This window comes from Rhinolophus sinicus, linkage group LG12 (assembly GCF_036562045.2).
Source record: "Rhinolophus sinicus isolate RSC01 linkage group LG12, ASM3656204v1, whole genome shotgun sequence".
NCBI classification, from domain to species: Eukaryota; Metazoa; Chordata; class Mammalia; order Chiroptera; family Rhinolophidae; genus Rhinolophus; species Rhinolophus sinicus.
The window spans coordinates 23,051,578-23,070,979 of record NC_133761.1 but is presented as its reverse complement, the minus strand read 5'-3'; the positions used below and the strand labels follow the sequence as shown (position 1 = coordinate 23,070,979).

The following is a 19,402-nucleotide window of genomic DNA, read 5'->3' as shown; positions in this document are numbered from 1 at the left end:
AAAGTTGGGCTTCGATGGGATAAGAGGCACAAAAAAGAGTAATTGAAATACAGATATCCATGAAAACCCCAGCCTGCCTGATGTGCAGGTGATGTAGGTAGCGGTACACATTTTGGGATTTGAGGAGCACTCAGTTTGGCTGAAATAATATGTGAGCGAGTGCTCTAGTTCTCTACTCAATTCTACCATTAATGACTTCATTAGTCACTTAAATGTCCTATGTGACAGTTGCCTGTCAACGACACATCTCCCATCTGCTAGGGATGCTGGGAGCATAATAAACTATGAAAATTACAGACACCCCTCTTCGGAGTCAAAGTTATGGTCAAAGACTTTATAAGTCTTTATATATATATGCTGTACTTTTCTCCTACAATAGTATTCATAAAATAGTTCTGTTTATCTTATCTAGTACCCACATTTTACCCCATCCATAAAACACTGGACTTTTAGAAGACATACTGAAAAAGCACAGATGTATTCTCTGACCAGCTGCATTTTCTATGTTCCTTATACAATTTTTTCACTTATAGAGACTTTGTAGAGACCTCCAGGTAACTAACAACCCCTTTATGATTACCCATCACTCCCCTCATGTTCTTACTTCCCTCCTTAACCCATTTAAATTTGATAGTTTATAATTAGAACTCCCTTACAATTACCCTCAACTTCTCTCTCCTGTTTTTCCCCAGTAACATATATTCCTACTTAAATCTAACTGTCCTGAAAGCTTACTCCCTGCGTGCACCTGATTGCTTAAACTTCATTGAACAAAATTACAGAACCCTCTGATAAGTCCCATTCTAAAATACCAACTACAACATTCTGAAAAACAATTGGCATGGACTTATCAAAGCTGTTAATATCATGAAAGACTAAAAAAAAGAAAAGGGAAAAAAGGAAAGAAATGAAAGTTGAGAACTGTCTAGGTTAAAAAAGAATGGACGTTAGTATTTAAAGCAATGTGTCATCCTAGATAAACAAACAAAACAGAACTCTTAAGATTATTAGGATAATTGGAAGTTTTAAACATGGGCTATAGTATCAAGTGTTTTTAAATTTCCTGAGTGTTACCTTTGTATTCAAGAAGAATGACCTTTTCCAAGTTGAAGTGTTTAGGGGTAAAGTCATATTGTAACTAACTCTCAAATGGTTCAACAACATAAAAATGTATATATAGTAAATATGGGGAAAGAGAGAAAAAATGTGATCTAAGAGAAGGGTAGATAGATATTTGTTGCAAACAGGTTTGAAATTTTTCAAAACATTTTTAAAGAAGTAATGGCCACAAATTTCAAATGAACAGTTTTCATTGTCCAAGAGTTCTACTACACTTTGCTAGTGTATACACTTTTCTTACTTCCCAAAATGCCTGTTTCACACTCCTCTCCTGCACTAACAACGCTTCTTCATGCTTTGTCAAGGAACAGCAGCGATCTGACAAGAACCCAGCATCAACCTATCATCAAACCTACCAGCTTTCCTGAATCTGGATCCAGACTTGTAACCTTTCCTCCACCTGTGCTCTGGATCCCAGTTCCTCCATTTTTCTCAGCAATTTCCCGCCTGCAGTTGTCCTCTTCTCTCCTCCATCACAAGTTTCTCCCCCTATTGTATCAGCTCTGGTCCTGGTCTCTCTCATCTTTCATAAAAACCATGTCTTGATCACAGATGTCCCTCAAGGAACAGCCCCTTTCTCTGTCCCATTCAAAGCAAGGAAGGCTTCTTAATTAAGTGGTCTATAGGTACTGTATCCACTTCTTCACCTCCTACTCACTCAATTTGGGCTTGTAAAAATTCCATTCCACATAAGCTATTCATGTCAAGGTCAAGAGAAATTATTACCTTAATCAACCTATCAGCAGCATTGCTAACAAAAGACTGACCACTCTCCTACCTCAGACACATTCTTCCCTTGATTTCCATACTACAAAACTGTCCTACCTTTCCCCTAATTCATGGCTGCCCTCTCAGTCTTTTTTTTCTTTTCTTTTTTTAATTAAAATTTATTGGGATGACAATGATTAGTAAAATTACATAGGTTTTAAGTGTACAATTCTGTAATACATCATCTAAATATCACATTGTGTGTTCACCTCCCAGAGTCAGTTCTCCTTCCATCGCCATATACAATTTGATGCCCTTCACCCTCTCCTGCTATCTAACTTTTCTTCTGGACCTCTAACTGTTGTAGTTCCTCAAATCCTAATCATGCAACCTAGTTTCTTCTCTTTCTGCTCTTTTGCTCCCTAAATCAGGGTTCTTAACAGTTGTTGTGTTACCTTGGCAGTCCACTGAAGCCTATGAATTCATCCTCAGAGTAACATATTTAAATGCTGAAATAAAATTCTTAGAATTACCTGGGAAACTATGTTAAAATATAATTATAAAAACATTTCAAAATGATATTCAGCTTTATTAACACACAAGGCAGTGCATTTCAAATATAGGTCAACTTAAAACCATATCTCATTATTTTAAAATATCAGTGTAAAGGCTTATTCAAGTTATTTCTAAACTTGTATAAAACAATAAATTGTGGGATGGTGTTCAATAGCACAACATATATATCATATAAATGATATGTAGGAAATTCTATCAATTTCGAATTTTGTTCAGGTAGCAATACCAGATATATCACCATGTATTGCTGGAACGAATCGTGTAAGGAGTGTAATGCTTTTTCCCAATTAAAGTTTTATTTGGAAAAAATAATTTAAAAAATAGATCAATAGAGCAACTTCTCATCATTTCTAATAAGTCAAGAACTTTGGTAGTTTCCAGAAGAATCTCACAAAACAGGAATGCTTCTTCCAGGTGTGTACTCAAAGGGAATGGTGAGGCTGTCAATTCCTCCACTGCTTGTTTCAAAATGTTAGGATATTTTGATAGTTCTACAATATATCAAAAACATTTGACCTGAGAACCTCTCCTAGATCATCTGTTGGTTCACAACCTTGGGAGTTTGCCAGGTCAGATCTGAAACAGGCTTCCCGTACACAGAAGGCAAGGATAGATGGAAGAAGGAGGCTGATACCCCAGACTGGTAGGTGGCAGATTTAATAAACAAGGGAAGCTACACATGAGGACAGTCTTGAGTGATTGTAAGATAAGTAAATTTCCACACCCACCTAGCAGAATCTTCAAACTTTCTATAGAGGCTTTAACTGGGTTCAGTCACATATTCAGAGCAAGAAAACAGCGGCTGTGTGTTTCTCTGAAAACATAATTTGGATCAAGTCACATTTCAGTTCGGTATTCTACAGTGGATTCCCATCTCCCTCCGAGTCAAATCTATGCTCCTGTATGATCTTTCCCTCCTCCCGTTACTTCTCTGACTTGGTATCTTCTAGCGCCCTGCTTGCATTCTTCACTCTGGCCACGGTGGCTCCTCTGCAACTTATACACCAGGCACACTCTTTCCTTGTGGCATTGGCATTCATTCTTCCTGGTGCTCAGAATGTACTTCTGAAGACTCATTTCAGACCGTCAGATCTTTACTCAAAATTCACTTCTCCATGACAACGTTCTGGTCCTCCCATCCAAAACTTCATCACACTAAACACACACACACACACACACACAAACACACACACACACACTATTCTCCCCTGCTTTTTTCTCTTTCTAGCATGGATTACTTTCTGACATACTAGATATTTTACTCATTTATCTTGTGTATTGTCTCTCTTCCCTAAGAATGTAAGTTCTATAAGGATAGAGATTTAAAAAACATTACTGCCATATTCTTTTTTTTTTTAATTTTTATTTATTTAAGTGTGTTTTTCCAGGACCCATCAGCTCCAAGTCAACTAGTTATTTCAATGTAGTTGTGGAGGGTGCAGCTCACAGTGGCCCATGTGGGGATCAAACCAGTAACCTTGTAGTTAAGAGCACCGCGCTCTAACCAACTGAGCTAACTGGCCGCCCCGTACTGCCATATTCTTAATGCCTAAGATACTGAATATTTGTTGAACGCAGACTATTGTTTTGTAGGTACCTCATTTTGCTCAAACATCTCTTTTACAATTAGGTCTAGATTCAAAATCAGGCTCCAGCACGAAGCTCATTGTTCCATTTAAGTGAATTCCTTGCTCTTTTTAGTTCTGCAAGAGTTCCTGCTAACTCTTTGTCACTTTCTTATTGCTTTTTAATCAAGGGATCAACAAGTTTAAAAACTGTCTCTTTTTTCATCAGAAAGGCAGGTAGGACCAGCTACATAATTGTGAGACCCCAGGCAAAATGAAAATGGGGATTCTCTCATTCGGAAAATATTAAGGGTTTCAAGATGGTGACAGGAGAGCATTAAGACAAGCATGGGGTCCTAGGAGACTACATAGGTCACATGCCCTTGATGCTGGTGGCCCTACAGGGAAGGTTTTGTTAGAACTAGATTTTTAAAAAATTTACAAAAGAAGCCCAGGGTTTAGTGATCAGGATTCTCCTTTCATGTTTCCCCATTCCATGTTCCATGATGGGTCTGAATTGTAAAGGTTTAAAGTTCTAAAGGTGATTACAATTTAAACCATTAGTCATGTAAACACTGCATTTTAATTTATAAATTCAAAAGAATCTGAAAAAAAGCAGAATTTTGGATTAAATTGCATTTAAATTACTTTTTAGTGAAATCATCCAAAACTTAATTTAGGTTAACTTAATCAAACTTTAATTTGAAAGCCTCCGATAGAAATCAAAATTAGCCAAACAATTCCACATAATATTTCCCACATTCAATTTTATTTTGGCTATTGATATTGAAATATACACTTTACACGTTTCATAGCTAATAAGCAAAAGTTATTATTTTTGTTAATACTGCTAAATTATTCTGGGTAAAATTGCTAAGTATTGTTATACAACATTAGAGTCTTTACATTTAGTAAATTTGATAACTAATTAATTGACAAGTTGGTATTCAACTGGTTGATTTTCTTCTAATTGACTTACTTCCAGATAGAGGAGTGAATAGAACCTGCAGGAATGCCAATTTTCAGAAAGAGATGGGAGAGAAAACTATGAGCTAGAAGTGATTGGAGAAGTAGGAAGAAACCCAAGACTATCCAGAGGAATGGAATTTCAAGAAAGATGTTACCAGTGTCACGTGCTACAGAGAGTTCCAAGAGAAGGAAGGTCGGTGGTACCCTTGCAGGCACTATTTTCAGTAGAGTGGTGATTCTGGAAGTCAGTTTGTAAAAAAGTTATTAGATGAATATATTTAACCAAATCTAACAAAATTATTTTCTTGACCCCAATGAGATAGCTATAAACTTCCAATTATATTTATTAAAATTTAAGGACCTAATTTTATTTACTTATTTTGCAGTTCTCTTTTCATTTCTTCCCGCTTCCTTTCCCAACTAGAGTTTGTCAGATTTAATATATAAAAATGCAGGATGCTGAATGAAACTGGAATTTCAGATAAACAATTAATAATTATTTTTAGCATAAGTATGTCCTAAGCTTTGCAAGCCCTCACTGGAAGTCTGCTGAATTGCAGGCAATGGAGGGGATAAGAGAGCATTGACTCTGGAATCACTCTGCTTAAGTCCTCACTGTGCACTTATTGCCTTGGGCGAGGTACTTAACCTACTCTGTGTCAGTGGAGATAATAATTGCAACAATAGTAATAGTCGTTTGAGATTATTGTAAGTTGAAGTCTCTGAAGCAGTAGGTATGGTGTTTGGGACATACTGAGAGATCAATAAAGATTCATATGATTGTCAAAAGAATAGACCGAATTTATTTGATTGTGAAGGGGGAAAATGTGTGAGGTTTGTGTATTAGGTGGACTTTTAGGCCCAACGGGAGGTGATTAAAAACCATGACAGTAGAGGGGCAATGAAAATATGCAGGTCCAGAATTTTAAAAAAGAAAAAGAAAAAAAGGAAAGGGGGGAAAAAGCGGGATTGACGGAAAACTTGCCCCTTGATCTCTCTTGCCAAAAGGAGTGGGGCCGCTACATCCAAGGCGATAGCCTTGGGACGTTGGTACTCAGGTGTGAGCGCAGGTTTGATGAATGCAGGCTGGCTCCGGGCCGGCTTGTTTCTCCAGTGAAGGGGTGTGGATCTGTGTGCAAATCCCAGAGTGCCGCCCGATATACCGGGCGGGGCGGCCTCCCGCGCCAGAGCTCGCCTGCGCACGTGGGACGCGCCCAGCGCCAGCGGGTGGCGGTCCGGGAGCCGAACGCAGGCGCTGGCGCGGCTGCGAGCGAGCGGCGGGCTGGTCTCTGCGGCACTCGAGTCGCGATGGGACACCTGTGGCTTTTGGCGATCTGGGCCTTCTGGGGGCCGCTCCTGTGTGCCGCGGAACCCCGCACAGGTAACCCATTCGGGGAGGCAGGGAGGCACGCAGGAGAAGTCTGTATAGACACACAGTCCCTGCTCCTGGGGTCGTGGGGGAGGCAGGAGCGCTTGGCACCAGCCCTGGCCAAAGGTGTGGGTGCTGCTGGATGGTGAGCCTAGGACCCAGGGACCTGGAAGTCCGGCTTAACGGAGAGACAGAGACAGAGAGACAGAGAGAGGGAGGGAAGGAGAGAGAGAAAGAGAGAGAGAGAGAGCCTCAAGTGACTCTGATGAAAAAAGACTAAAATTTGTTTGGCCTGGGGTGTGTGTGTTGGGGTGGGGTGGCAGGGGGGAGTGGGAAACCCAAGCCCAGGCATCCTCCTCACTTTTCTTGGGTCCTTTAGTCCCACGGCTGAAAGGTCTCCCAGTAGGAGAAATGGGTCTTCGTGGCGGGTGTCAGTCACTCCCAAGGCCAGCTGCCCTGTGCCTTCAAAGTAATACCCAGGAAAGGTCTGCTGGAGAAACTGATAAGATAAGAAATTGGAGTTGTCCGTGGAGATAACAGGAGGATGAACCTGAGATAGGTGAGGAGCAGCACAGTCTTGGAGATAGGATCCAGCTGGAGTTTCCTACTCTTGGCTGTGGGCTGCTGGAAGTTATAGAAGTGCCTGAAGCAGGAACAGCCTAGGAGCTGTGGGCAAAGACAGGCCTGAAGCACAGAGGCTTTGGGTCTGGGGGAGGGGGTAGTCTTCTTTGTGTGGGAGAGCTTTTGTTGTTGGAGGTGAAGTCCCTACTGAACTTTGCTCAGACAGGAATGAACGATATAATCCTAATTAATTTCACCTTTCTCATAATTCCATTTCACACAATTGATGATTTCTCTGGCTTTTCTTTGTGCCCCCACTTGAATTTTTCCACCTACTCTGAGAATTTGTAACTGGATTGAATAATTACCAGATTGGTACAATTTAAGCAGAAAATAAACCCTACTGGCCACTGTGTGTCTTTGAGTTGTTTTAAAGCATTGCTTTCAGTTCTCCTAGGAGGCTACTCACTCATCCAGGTGCTTGTATAGACACCTCCAAATGTCTAGAACTCTTGTCTTTCCCACAGTTGGTCCAGTTTAGCTGTTGCATGTTCATATTTGCCTTCCAAGATGCAGCAGGGACACCCCTTCTTTCAATAAACTGGTATAACCCAAGAGGTATGGATGAAATGCCCCTTCTGAGTCACGGGTGGCCTCTGTGCTCTCTTCTGTCGCTCTGTACTAAGCTAAACTCCTGGAAAGTTGGGACTGTTACACATTTTTATATCCTCAGGAACCTAACATCGTTTATTGAATGAACCAGGGACCTTTGCATTAAGAACTCACTAGCATCAAGAGACTAGAAAGATCCCAGAAATTATCTTTCCTGAAGCCTTACTCTGTCACAGAAAACAAATTCTTCTTAAAACACAACATTCCTCTTTGTATCTAGGCTACTACTAGCTTTGCATCGCCTAAGTGCTTGTATAATGATCTATTTCTCCACAGTGCCATTTCTCCAGCATTGCCTGCTTCTGCAAATGCTGCTAATTGTAGTTAGGGAACTGAAGTTAGAAGAGCACTACGTGAATTTAAGGGCTTAATAAATGCTTGATAATATGATAGGTAAAAATGATGAAAATGATCATGTATTACTCCTGCTCTTTGTAGCACCTAGGATACTGCTTTGCGTAAAGCCAATTAGTATTAACTAAGTTAATGATTTAACTCCCTGTCAATTCATTGGTGAGCAGTAGAGCCAAAAATAAAAGCATTGGCATATTTACTTTTAGTCTTATAATCTTCACGATATTTTTCTAACAACGTTGTAATATATGGTATGAAATTTGATGCTTGAAATGAAGTATTTGATGATTTCACCGCTACTGTACTTTAATATCTTTCAGATGGCTCTAAAATAATTCCTAAAGTCACAGAAGTAATACCTAAATATGGCAGCATAAATGGAGCTACAAGACTAACTATCAAAGGAGAAGGTATGGTTGCCTTTTTTTTTTTTTGTCTTATGAAGGTAGAGGTATTTTAAAGACTTTTTCACATTTAGAGCCTTATACTTTAAAAACAAAAAAAAAATTCACTGGAGTTATTTCTCCACTTGGCCAGAGAAGTAAAACTCTATCCCCTTTGACAGCTAATGAAATCGCCAAGTGTCTCTATCAACACGATCATCTGAATTCGTGTTATAATTACTTGCTTAACTCCAAGATCTGGATTTTAATGACTGAACTGAAAGGAACACCTTTAACTGAACTCTGCAATTATTTGTTTTATTCTTCGTGGGTCTAATAATATTTAATTTATTTTTATATCAAATAAAACACTTTGGGGGTTTGGGGTAGAATATTATTAGTAAGACAGGATGATAGGAAATAGAAGGGTAAGGAAAGGAGAAAGGCCTTTGACAGTCAAACTTTGGGTTCCTTTTGCCACCCAATCCTATCACATGCTTCATCAAACCATTGGTTCTGTATGACTCTTTCGTCTTGCCTGGTCTTGGGACGAAAACATACTATTTCCCCGAAAATAAGACCTAACCAGAAAATAAGCCCTAGCATGATTTTTCAGGATGATATCCCCTGAACATAAGTCCTAATGCGTCTTTTGGAGCAAAAATTAATATAAGACCCAGTCTTATTTTCGGGGAAACATGGTAGTAGGCAACCAGTGAATATATTTAATGAGTAACTGTTCCTATAATTAAATAGAAATATGTGGTTCTTTTAGCCATAAGGCCTTTGCAATCTAAATGATTGTAGTATTCAAGTGCTTACAATTTTTTGAAGGATGGGAAAGAAAAATTTTAAAAGAATAGTAACAAAAGCTATTATTTAGTCTATAATAAGAATAGAAATGAGAAGTTTTAGGAGTCAGAGAATTGACAAAGCAAGATATTTAATTCTGTTATATATACTGAAATGTCTTTCAACACTTCTAAGTAATATTTCTGCAGAATTCGATCTCTCAATGATATACTTAGAATGGTTTATGTGTCTACATTGTGAAAAATCTATTTTGGATTCAAGTGTTTGTTTTTTAGAGTTAAACACCTGGAGACAGTGTGTTAAAGACTACTTTTAAAATGTCTTTCACCGTACCTCCTTTATATTGTAAATTACTGTTAAGATCATGTATTTGGAAGCTATTAGATTTTTAACAGAGACTTAGATGCCATGAAAGAAATGCCCAGATTAAAACAAAACAAAAAAACCCAGAAAAATAAAACCACCCGGCTGTTTCCTTCTGTCTTGAGATCTGAACTTTTCCTGCTATAGGAACCATGGCTTGAGATTAAGTACATAGATCCAGATCATACCTAGTTAGAAACAGGAAAACAAAACAAAACAAAAACACTATTCTTAAGGCAGTTTGGAAGGACATCCTTGTTAATCTAACTATCACCTTTGCTCTTTTGTAATACTCTGACTCATGAAGCACCAAGTGTCATAGGTGATTTCTAGTTTTTCCATCAGTCTCAGCTTATCAGTGCTTTTGGCAGAGAATTAAAGAATAATGAAATCCTATTTAATTGCAGATACCTGCACCCCTTGCCCAGATTTGTCTTCCCTCTCCCTGCTTTAACCACACACTGTAGGTGAATAAAAATGTGTTAGCATGTCTTTCTCAGGTTGAATCTGAACACTATTTTATGTAGGTTTGGGGAGCCCATGATATATACATAACGCATATAAAACAGTGAAAATGAATTTACAAAACACACCAGAGCTCCTATAGCTACAGGAATGTAGTACTTGAACAAAGTTTATTTGGAAGGACTGCATTCACGTAATTCATCGGTGCTGTCTTTAACTGATACTCTGTGGTTAGAATTGCATGCAGACTGAAGTTACTAATCACACAAGAACACTTTCTGAGTGAAATTATAAATGCTAGATGATTACTTAAGTGTTGGTCCCATATGACTTTTAACATATTTTAGTTTTGTACAACTCATGATGGAAAAGTAAACTATTATAGAAATGTTCGACTTAGAAAGTGAATTCTTTGAAATTCCACACTCTAGAAAGATCTACTTTAATATTTTGGTGTGTCCAAATGACTTTGGACTATTTCCACATATAAAATTGACCGTTACAGGCAAAAATGTGCTACTGCATTACTTTTTTCTAAAGACTGTGCTTCAGGCACCAAAGATACATAATTTTACAGTTACGATGCTCAAGTAAAGTGTTTCGTGCGATGGCATGATCGCAGAAATACTTGTGTCTCTTTCTAAGATGACTAATTTGATGAGGAGCATTATCATTTTGATAAGTTCTATAGTGTTTGTTATTTTATTGGTTTTATTACATTATATTTGTATCTTGTGTCTCAATTGACTTCCTCGATGTTTATCTTATTTCCTTTTATTTAAAAAAATCAGTAAGGTATAAGGAGTAACATTTTACTTTTGGCTCTTTTTTCTATGTATTTTCATATTACAGTGTCTGGCACATATATTTTTGTTAATATGAAGTGTCAAATCACACAGTTTTTATAATATTATGGAAAGCATGTGGACTTAGGTCTTCAAGTCCATCTTTGCCACTTGCCACTATGTAACTAGGGGAAGTTGATGCTCTAAGCCTCAGCTTCCTCAGTAAAATGGGATCGTAATTCTTACCTATTAGGGCTATTGTGAATATTGAAATGGATGATGTATCTGTGATACCCGTATATAGTGTATGCTCCATAAACTAGAGCTCTTTTATTTTTATTATTCTTTTGCATTTTGTGGCAGGTTCAGTTTCATTCATTAGGAGTTTCTGCCATCACACTACACCTTTCCTTTCCATTTTTTTTTAATGTTCCAACTTTTAAGTAAGTTAATATACTCTCAGCCCTGCTTTTTTTAAAGTAGAGAAACCCAAACAGCCTGTATGGCAGCTGTCATCTTCCATGACAGCAGCATAAGCTGCTATCAGGAGGCCCAGCTTTTCGTGCCTGGCAACTCTTGTCTCCAGTTTTTCTGCGCAAGAAAAAAATACATCAACATTTCAGGAATTTCCACCTTAATCCTCAACTTTTTCTGTATCCAGGGTACACCCAGTGCTTCCTCTAATCTTTGTGCTTTGGAGTACTTCCAGAGTTATCTTTTTTATACCCAATTATGTACTTAGAATTATACTGTTATTATTCTTTTTAAAGGTGAGTCCTTAGAATTTTTAAAAATTATACTTTTAAATTAAAATTCTCTTAAAAGGCGATTCTATTGTATGTTTTTTAACTCTTTGGAATTAGCTAAAAAATTAGAATTATTTCTGTGCTTCTTTTTTTAAAGCACAATGTATAATGAAAATATACAAATCTTAATGATTTGGTTCATATTTTCCCATAGATTTTACTCCTCAGAGATATATATATATATAGTGTGTGTATGCATGTGTGTGTCTATATATATTCATATATATATATATATACATATAAATATGACATTAAAACACCTCCTAAGCTAAAAACAACATCATCTTTTGTTGGTATAATTTTTTTAGAATTGTATTTGTCTTAGGAATGCTGAAGAACACATTGTGTTACCATATCGTGGATGTGACATGTACTTAATAGGAAAATAATACATATTATCACATCCTGAGTACACCACAAGTAAAACTTTCCACTTTAGTTAGTTGCCAGCAACCCTTCTGTGTGTTCCAAACTCAATGTGAACTCTAAAGATAAGCAGAAATTGGCAAAAGGAACATGCGGGTTTACAAATAGCTTGTTTTTCTGTGTTTGCATGTGCCGTCTCACAATTCCATTTTAGCAGGGATTGCCTTTCTAGATTCAATACTGCAAATTCAACGCAAATACCTTTCATATGTTAAATTGATGCTTGTATTTGTACCTTAGTCTATGCTGGGTGAGTCCTGTTTGGTAAACATTTAAGCTTAGAAGAAGCAAATGGTGTTTATTAAAATCCCTACCCTTTGTTGAATTTCTGCTTGCTTTTTCTGCATGTAAAGGATAGGAGAGGAGCTAAGAATATAGGTTGTGGAGGAAGTTGCATTATAATGTGAGTTTTTAAATACTGTTGTTCTCTGAATATCAGAAGTATGTTTGATTGGCATCTACAACCTGGGTTCGAATCCTTGCCATCTCTATTAGTTCTGTTATTTTTTAAAAGGAATATTAATACTGAATCTAAAACTCAAGTTCTTTTTGTGACTAATAAGAGCAGATATCAACTGAGCTCTTAACATATGAGCCAGGCACTGTGTTAAACAATATATATGAAGTTGGACAATTAAGTTCGCAAACTCTTCCTAGAAAAAGTGCTACGTACCTCACTGCTGAATATCACTATAGTCACCTTCGAAGTACTCCCCTTGGGGGGCTATGCACTGATGTCAGTGTCTAGTCCACCCTTCAAAGCATTTTTGGAACTTTTTCTGGAATGGCCATCAGAGCTGCCATGGTATTGCCCTTGATGTCCTAAATGGCATCAAAATGTCTTCCTTTCAATATTTCCTTTATCTTTGGGTAAAGAAAGAAGTCATTGGGGGCCAGATCAGTGAGTGTTTCAATGCAGTTATTTGTTTACTGGCTAAAAACTCCCTCACAGACAGTGTCATGTGAGCTGGTGCATTGTCATGATGCAAGAGCCATGAATTGTTAGCGAAAAATTCAAGTTGTTTTCACCTAACTTTTTCATGCAGCCATTTCAGCACTTCTAAATAGTAAACTTGGTTAACTGTTTGTCCAATTGGTACAAATTCGTAATGAATAATCCCTCTGATACCAAAAAAAGGTTAGCAACATTGTTGCAATAAGTTTGTGAACTTAATTGTAAGATCTCGTATATCAAGTCCTCATTTAGTCTTCCTAACAATCCAATAAGTAGATTATTATGGCCACTTTTCTAATGAGGAGCCTAAGACTGAGAGAGTTTATATGTAAAACACTAATGCCTAAAGTCATACTGTAGGGAAATGCTGGGGCTGGGATTCCAACCTAGAATGTCAGGGTCCAAATGCGCTTTCCTTCAACAGCACTGTCCCCTAACATGCAGCTTTACTGGACTTGGAGTTTAGGGGCTTTGGTACTTGCTGAACATCTGGCACAGTGAGGTCCTGCTTCCAGTCTTACACTAAACCAGGAAATAGTCATGTTAATAGTCATGTTTTCTAACAGACTTTTGTAGAACACTGAAAACTTTCAGTAATTTAAAAAGCAGTCATGCAACAGACATCTGGCAACCCCAATTCAGCCACTTCAACTCTTAAAGGTTATTTAGTGTGAACACATATTGTAGTGGTGATTGTTTTGTTGAAACATACTTGAAAACTACTGCCAATTTCAGATAAATACCTAATATTTATTTTTTTAAACATTAGTAATATAAACACATAGGGTTAAAAGAGTTAAATCCACATCTGAGTTTACCTTCTTTTTTTTTTACACTGATTTTAAGTTTATTACTGTACTGGGGAATGATGTGATCTGTAGGTAATTAAGTTCTGAAATTTAAATAGTTTATAAGTTTACAGTAAAGGAAAATTTTTCATAATTTCAAAAATATCATTAGTCATCAATTTGGCTATATTGGTGTTTTAATGATAAGTACTTGTGATATTCAGAGAAAAATAATACTTAAAAACACATATTTTTAGAACTCAGAATTTAGGAAATTTAGATTTTGATGTTATCTGGAAAAAACTATTTATTTACTAACTTAACTTTATTCCAAAAAAATGCTATGACCTAGACAACTTCATAGATTCACTCTGCATACTTGAATAGTATTAAGTGTCTTCTAAACATTTTCATTAGAAGAATATTTAATTATAGTATGTAATCAATAGAACATTATCTAATTTAATTTTTTTCATAAGTTTCATTTCTTAGGTTTATTTTAAAATTGAATGTTTCAACAACATAAAATACTTTTGTGTGACATAAGTACTTAATCCATGTTTACTTCCAAATCTGGTTTTGAATTTTCATATATTCATAGTAAGATTAAAATAATTTTCTGCTCTGTTTCACACTATCCATTTCTCTGTTTCTATTTGAGTCACACCCATCAACATGCAAACATAGTGTTATTTCAGCCACCTGAAAAAAGCAAAAGCATAATCATCAATCTTCTCTTCTTGCTCTACACCCCTGTCCAGCTACCACCTGATTTCTCTGCTCTCCTTTACAGTAAAACTCCCAAAAATGGTGACCAATGTTTATTCTCTTTACTTATCATCCTTCATTTTCTCTTGAGCCTATGCCAGACAGTCATTTATCCATCACCTGTTGGTACAGCACTTTCACTCCTGCCCCCAGTCTGTATTCTCTGAGCAGCAGCTAGTGACGCTTGGGAAGTGTAAGCTCAAGCCTCTCTTCTGTTTCACAGCCTCCAGTAGTTTCCCACTCATAAAAATAATCCAAATGCCCTTATTTTCTGGTCTCATCTCCTGCCCTTCTCACTTGTACTTCTTCGACCTTACTTGCTAATTCTTGAGTCTGTAAACATGCATCTAGCACAGGGCCTTGGAACACCCTGTTCCCTCTATCTAAAATGCACCTGCCATCGTTATTCTCATGGCTTACTCCTTCTGAAAACCATCCTTGACTGTCTATGTCACATACTTCCTGTATCCCAGGAACAGGATTGGAAGATCAGAAAGAAGAAAGTCTTGGAAAGAGACATGGAAATGGACTCATGGTAGAGAGCACGAAGCATGTCTCAAGTTAATTCCCCCAAGAAGGCATCCCCACAGGGGAAACAGAAAAAACAGGTTGACTAGATGGCTCATCCAGGAGCTTGTCTCCTCGGCTTGTGAAATGGACCCAAGAATAGAGGGGCCATGGAGTGATTACTGCTCATGGGCAAACAACAGGGACCCCCCCGCCCCTTTCACCAAAGCTAAGCTACCTACTGCTGTTGCAGAATACCTGAACTGCCAGTAGCAGAGACCAACACTGAGCTCTCAGTAGAGACCATCCTTCACGAGGTTTACCCAGCACTTAGTGACTAGTTGTCTGTATCACTCTCCTTCTCTATTGGGAAGAGCAGAGATTCATTATTGCTGGAACTGGCACCTACTCCACATAATGGGTCTTGTCTTCTCTTTCCATGGTGCCTTTGCCAGCTCCATCTTCTTAGAGCCTGTGGAGCATGATTTACTGCCAAGAGATTCCATAAAATAGTGCTTCAGAACAAGGCACACATCTTATAGAGAAAAAGTTATAGTAACAGGCACATGACCATGAAACCTGTGTCACCCTGAAACATATGGCCTAGAAGCATGATGAAATGGCCTACGAAAGGGTTGGCTAAGGTCCAAGTCTGGGGACAACATCCTGATGTTGTCCTCCATCTTATGCTCTATGCGTAGAGCCAATAGCAGATACGTGCTGCTCTTTCCCAATAGAGTACATGAACCTAGCAAGAAGGACTATACCCCTCATCATTACCCCATTATCACTGCCAGTGATCCAGAAATTGAATCTGTGCTCTCTGTCCTTGCAATTTTAGATTCTGCTGGATTTGGAGTCTGAGTTTCCAGGTAGAGCATGCTTCTGCCTGGGATCCCAATATGGGTTCCACTGAACTAAAACTGCCACTACTACCTGATCAGTTTGAGTTCATCAAACATAATTAGCAGACAACTACAGATAATCATTTCTGATGATCATGAAGAGGTAGAGTTGCTTTACCTCATGCAGATAGGGAGGAACATATCTGGAATTCAGGATATTCATGGAGGCATCTCTTGGCTTCCATGTCCGGTGATAACTGTCCATACGCAATTATGGCAACCACACCCTAACATGTGCAAGGCAACTAAGAGCTCAGACCTTTAGGATGAAAGTTAGTGTCACTTCATTAGCTGAAGTGCTGGCTAAGGGTAAGGGAAATCTACATTGGGTGATAGAGAGGGGCCATGTGCATATTCATTATAGCCTCAGGACCAGTTGTGTTAGTGTGGCCTTGAGCTTGTCCCATTAACCCTGTTGTATTAAATTCTTAGCAGAGCTCTCAGCTGGCCACCACCTTGGAGACTTGATAATGGCTGTACTTAAAATATAAGGCATGAGAATTTCTGTACAGTGCAGGGAATGGCCTGTATTAGATGCCTTTTATGCTCAGCTTCTCATCCTCTTGTTTTCACCTCTCATTCTAGCCACAGCTGTGGCAAATTGTTCCCTCTGTCCTTTGACTCAATTTATATTTTAGCTACTTGCTTCCAGTTCCCACAGCATGTTTTGTCTACTGTCCCAGGGCTTCTGTCATAGAGTGACTTCGGACGTTCAATTCCATATAGCATATACCTATGTGCTTCCTGAAAGTGTAGGAAAAGTTATTTCCCCCAGTGGGAACCCTCAACTAATGGGGACAGAATTTGATGAGTAAATGCTTCTTGCTATTGATTCTTTGATTCTGAGAGGCAGTCTGTATTTTCCTTAAAAGTTACCAGCAAGATTGAGCCCCAGTTATCCTCATTGGTGCCCAGCTTTTCTTTCTTCAGGTTTTCCTCTTCCTTGTACTTAAGGGAACACCACCCAAATAAACTTACCTGTTTACAAGTCCTCACCTTAGATTTTGTGTTACAGGAACTCATGGTAAAATAGTGTTATAGTGTTCCCCTCGTGTAATTTTTCTATCCCCCTTTGCCTGCTTTTTTCATAGTAGTTATCCCCACCAGATATAGCATATAGCATCTGGTGGTACGTGTATATATGTGTATGCATATACATAGATACATATATATGTATACACCTACATACACACACATACATATTTATATATATATAATATTTATTTGTTTATTTTCTTCACCCTCCCTACCCTACCACTGGAATATAAGCTATTTGATTCCACTGCATTTGACAGCACCTGACAAATAATAGGTTCTCAAGGGTTACTTTTATGAATAAGTTAAAGTCTAATTTTTATCCTTCCAAAGTTGATTACAATTATAGGGATAAATATGAAATAAGTTACCTGCTTACTTCAGTACTATTCCTTATTATTTATTGAGCAATTCAATTCTGAATGATAGTTGTTAGATCTCTAAAAACAGAATCCATTAAAATGAGTGTTTTTACTTTTCCAGGTTTTGCTCAAGCCAACCAGTTTAACTATGGAGTTGATAATGCTGAGATGGGAAACAGTGTGCAGTTAGTTTCTTCTTTCCGATCAATTTCTTGTGATGTAGAAAAAGATGCAAGTCATTCAACTCAAATTACATGCTATACTAGGTATGTTTTAAAGTATCTTGAATAATACCATTTTCATCATATCAGAATTGCAATTATGCATATTAGTATTATAATAGTTTTATCACTGGCTATTACAATATTTATCTGATTATCAACTATTTTTTATTTCATGATGTTTAGGCTGTTTTGTACCTTTATTATATTTGATTGTAGTGCTCCTTTCACATATTGGCATAATAAAATATATTCTATATTCTTTCCCAGGTTATTAGAGCTATTATTATTATTGATCTCCTTTAGAAGATAAATGGCTACTATTAAATTATAATGATGCTCCTCAAAATATCAAAATTATTCTTTCCTGTCAGGTTTGATTAATTTTGTTCAAAATCTTGACATAGTCATTGAGATTAAAGATAATCATTTTGTATAGTGACATTTCAAGTTCTTTACTATTAGCCCAAATTAATGTTTGTTATTAGCAACTTAGGGGAAAAATTAATCATTTTAAATTGCAACTTTCAATATTGAAACAGGTAGCATATATTCCAGAGGATTTTTTCTACATTAGGTTTGTTGGCTGTTTTTCTGCAGCAAAGTCTTACTTAGGGAGAAACTTGATTAAAACTTTTTTACAAATAAAGCAAGGAGATATATTACTATTTTTAAATGATGATTATTAAATTTGTTGTTATTGCATTTATTTTTCTTCTAAATAAGCATCAATGCACTTAGAATAAGCATTTGCCTGATATGCTTGATGTTAGAATTTGCAGTACAGAGTTCAGGATGGAGATCATCTTTTCATATTATAGAATGGAATTTAACTGTACCTCAATTAGAATTTTAAACACCATTTTTTCAAAAATGACATGTAGTCTGGAGCAGTATTTTATATTAATATCGTACATTAAATAAAAGAGTTATTGTATTCCTTATGTGTTCTTCATTTGCCTTCCAGAGCAATGCCAGAAGACTCCTATACTGTTAGAGTCAGTGTGGATGGGGTTCCTATTACAGAAAATAATACCTGCAAAGGTCATATCACCAGCCGCGCATGCAGTTTCTATGTATGTGGAAGCTTGTCTTTAACTTATGTATAATTGACTTGCACTTTCTTTTGTGTGAAACTGGGCTTTTATTTTATTTTATTTAAATTGGGGAATATTGGGGAACAGTGTGTTTTTCCAGGACACATCAGCTCCATGTCAAGTTGTTGTTTGCAGTCTAGTTGTGTGTGTGGGGAGGGTGGGGGGTAGGGCGCAGCTCACTGGCCCTTGTGGGAATTGAACCTGTGACCTTGGTGTTATGAGCTCTGCGCTCTAACCACTGAGCAAACCGGCCACACCTTATTTTTTAATTTTACACATTGTTATCTATGTCCACACTTAAAAATATCTTAGCACATAGCTAAGGATAATTTCACTCAGTTTTAATTGTTTTCCATAGTAATAGAGTCTCTTATTATTTCTGATTTGTTTCCACCTTTTTTAATTTTATTAATTAATTAAGCTTTTATACTTCCAAATTATTTTCCTGTTCACACTATTTTTTATCTTTCTCTATTTCTGTTCTTAGTTTGATTCTTCTTTTTCCTATTTTCATCAGAGTCACCTTCATTTTGAATAGAATCCTAACATTTTTGTTTCTCCATTAAGCATTTCTCTTCTACCATTTTAAAGTGTGAAAGAATAACTCTGAAGTTATTTGTAGCCTTGCGTTTCAAAATTTATCTCTTTTCTTGGCAGTCTAAAACAAAAACAAAAACAAAAAAAAACCTATCCTTGTAAGTCGAAATCTAGGCATCTTACATTGTCCCTGAATGACAATAAAGGGACAAGGGATATTTATTGAGAATCTACTTGTTTTATTTGTATTATTTTTGCATCCATTCATCCTTTTCTGCCTCACCCATCCCCCA

General features: G+C 37.3%; 1 protein-coding gene across 1 annotated transcript in view; it reads left to right on the top strand.

Moving 5' to 3' along the window:
• Positions 1–6,099: 6,099 nt before the first annotated feature.
• PKHD1L1 (PKHD1 like 1) overlaps positions 6,100–19,402 on the top strand; it is a 151,101-nt gene continuing 137,798 nt past the window's right edge. The window contains exons 1-4 of the mRNA XM_019750644.2: positions 6,100–6,318; positions 8,214–8,303; positions 17,376–17,520; positions 18,443–18,551. Coding sequence (XP_019606203.2) covers positions 6,246–6,318; positions 8,214–8,303; positions 17,376–17,520; positions 18,443–18,551 — 417 coding nt within the window. The 5' untranslated portion in view covers positions 6,100–6,245. The remainder of the gene's footprint in view (positions 6,319–8,213; positions 8,304–17,375; positions 17,521–18,442; positions 18,552–19,402) is intronic.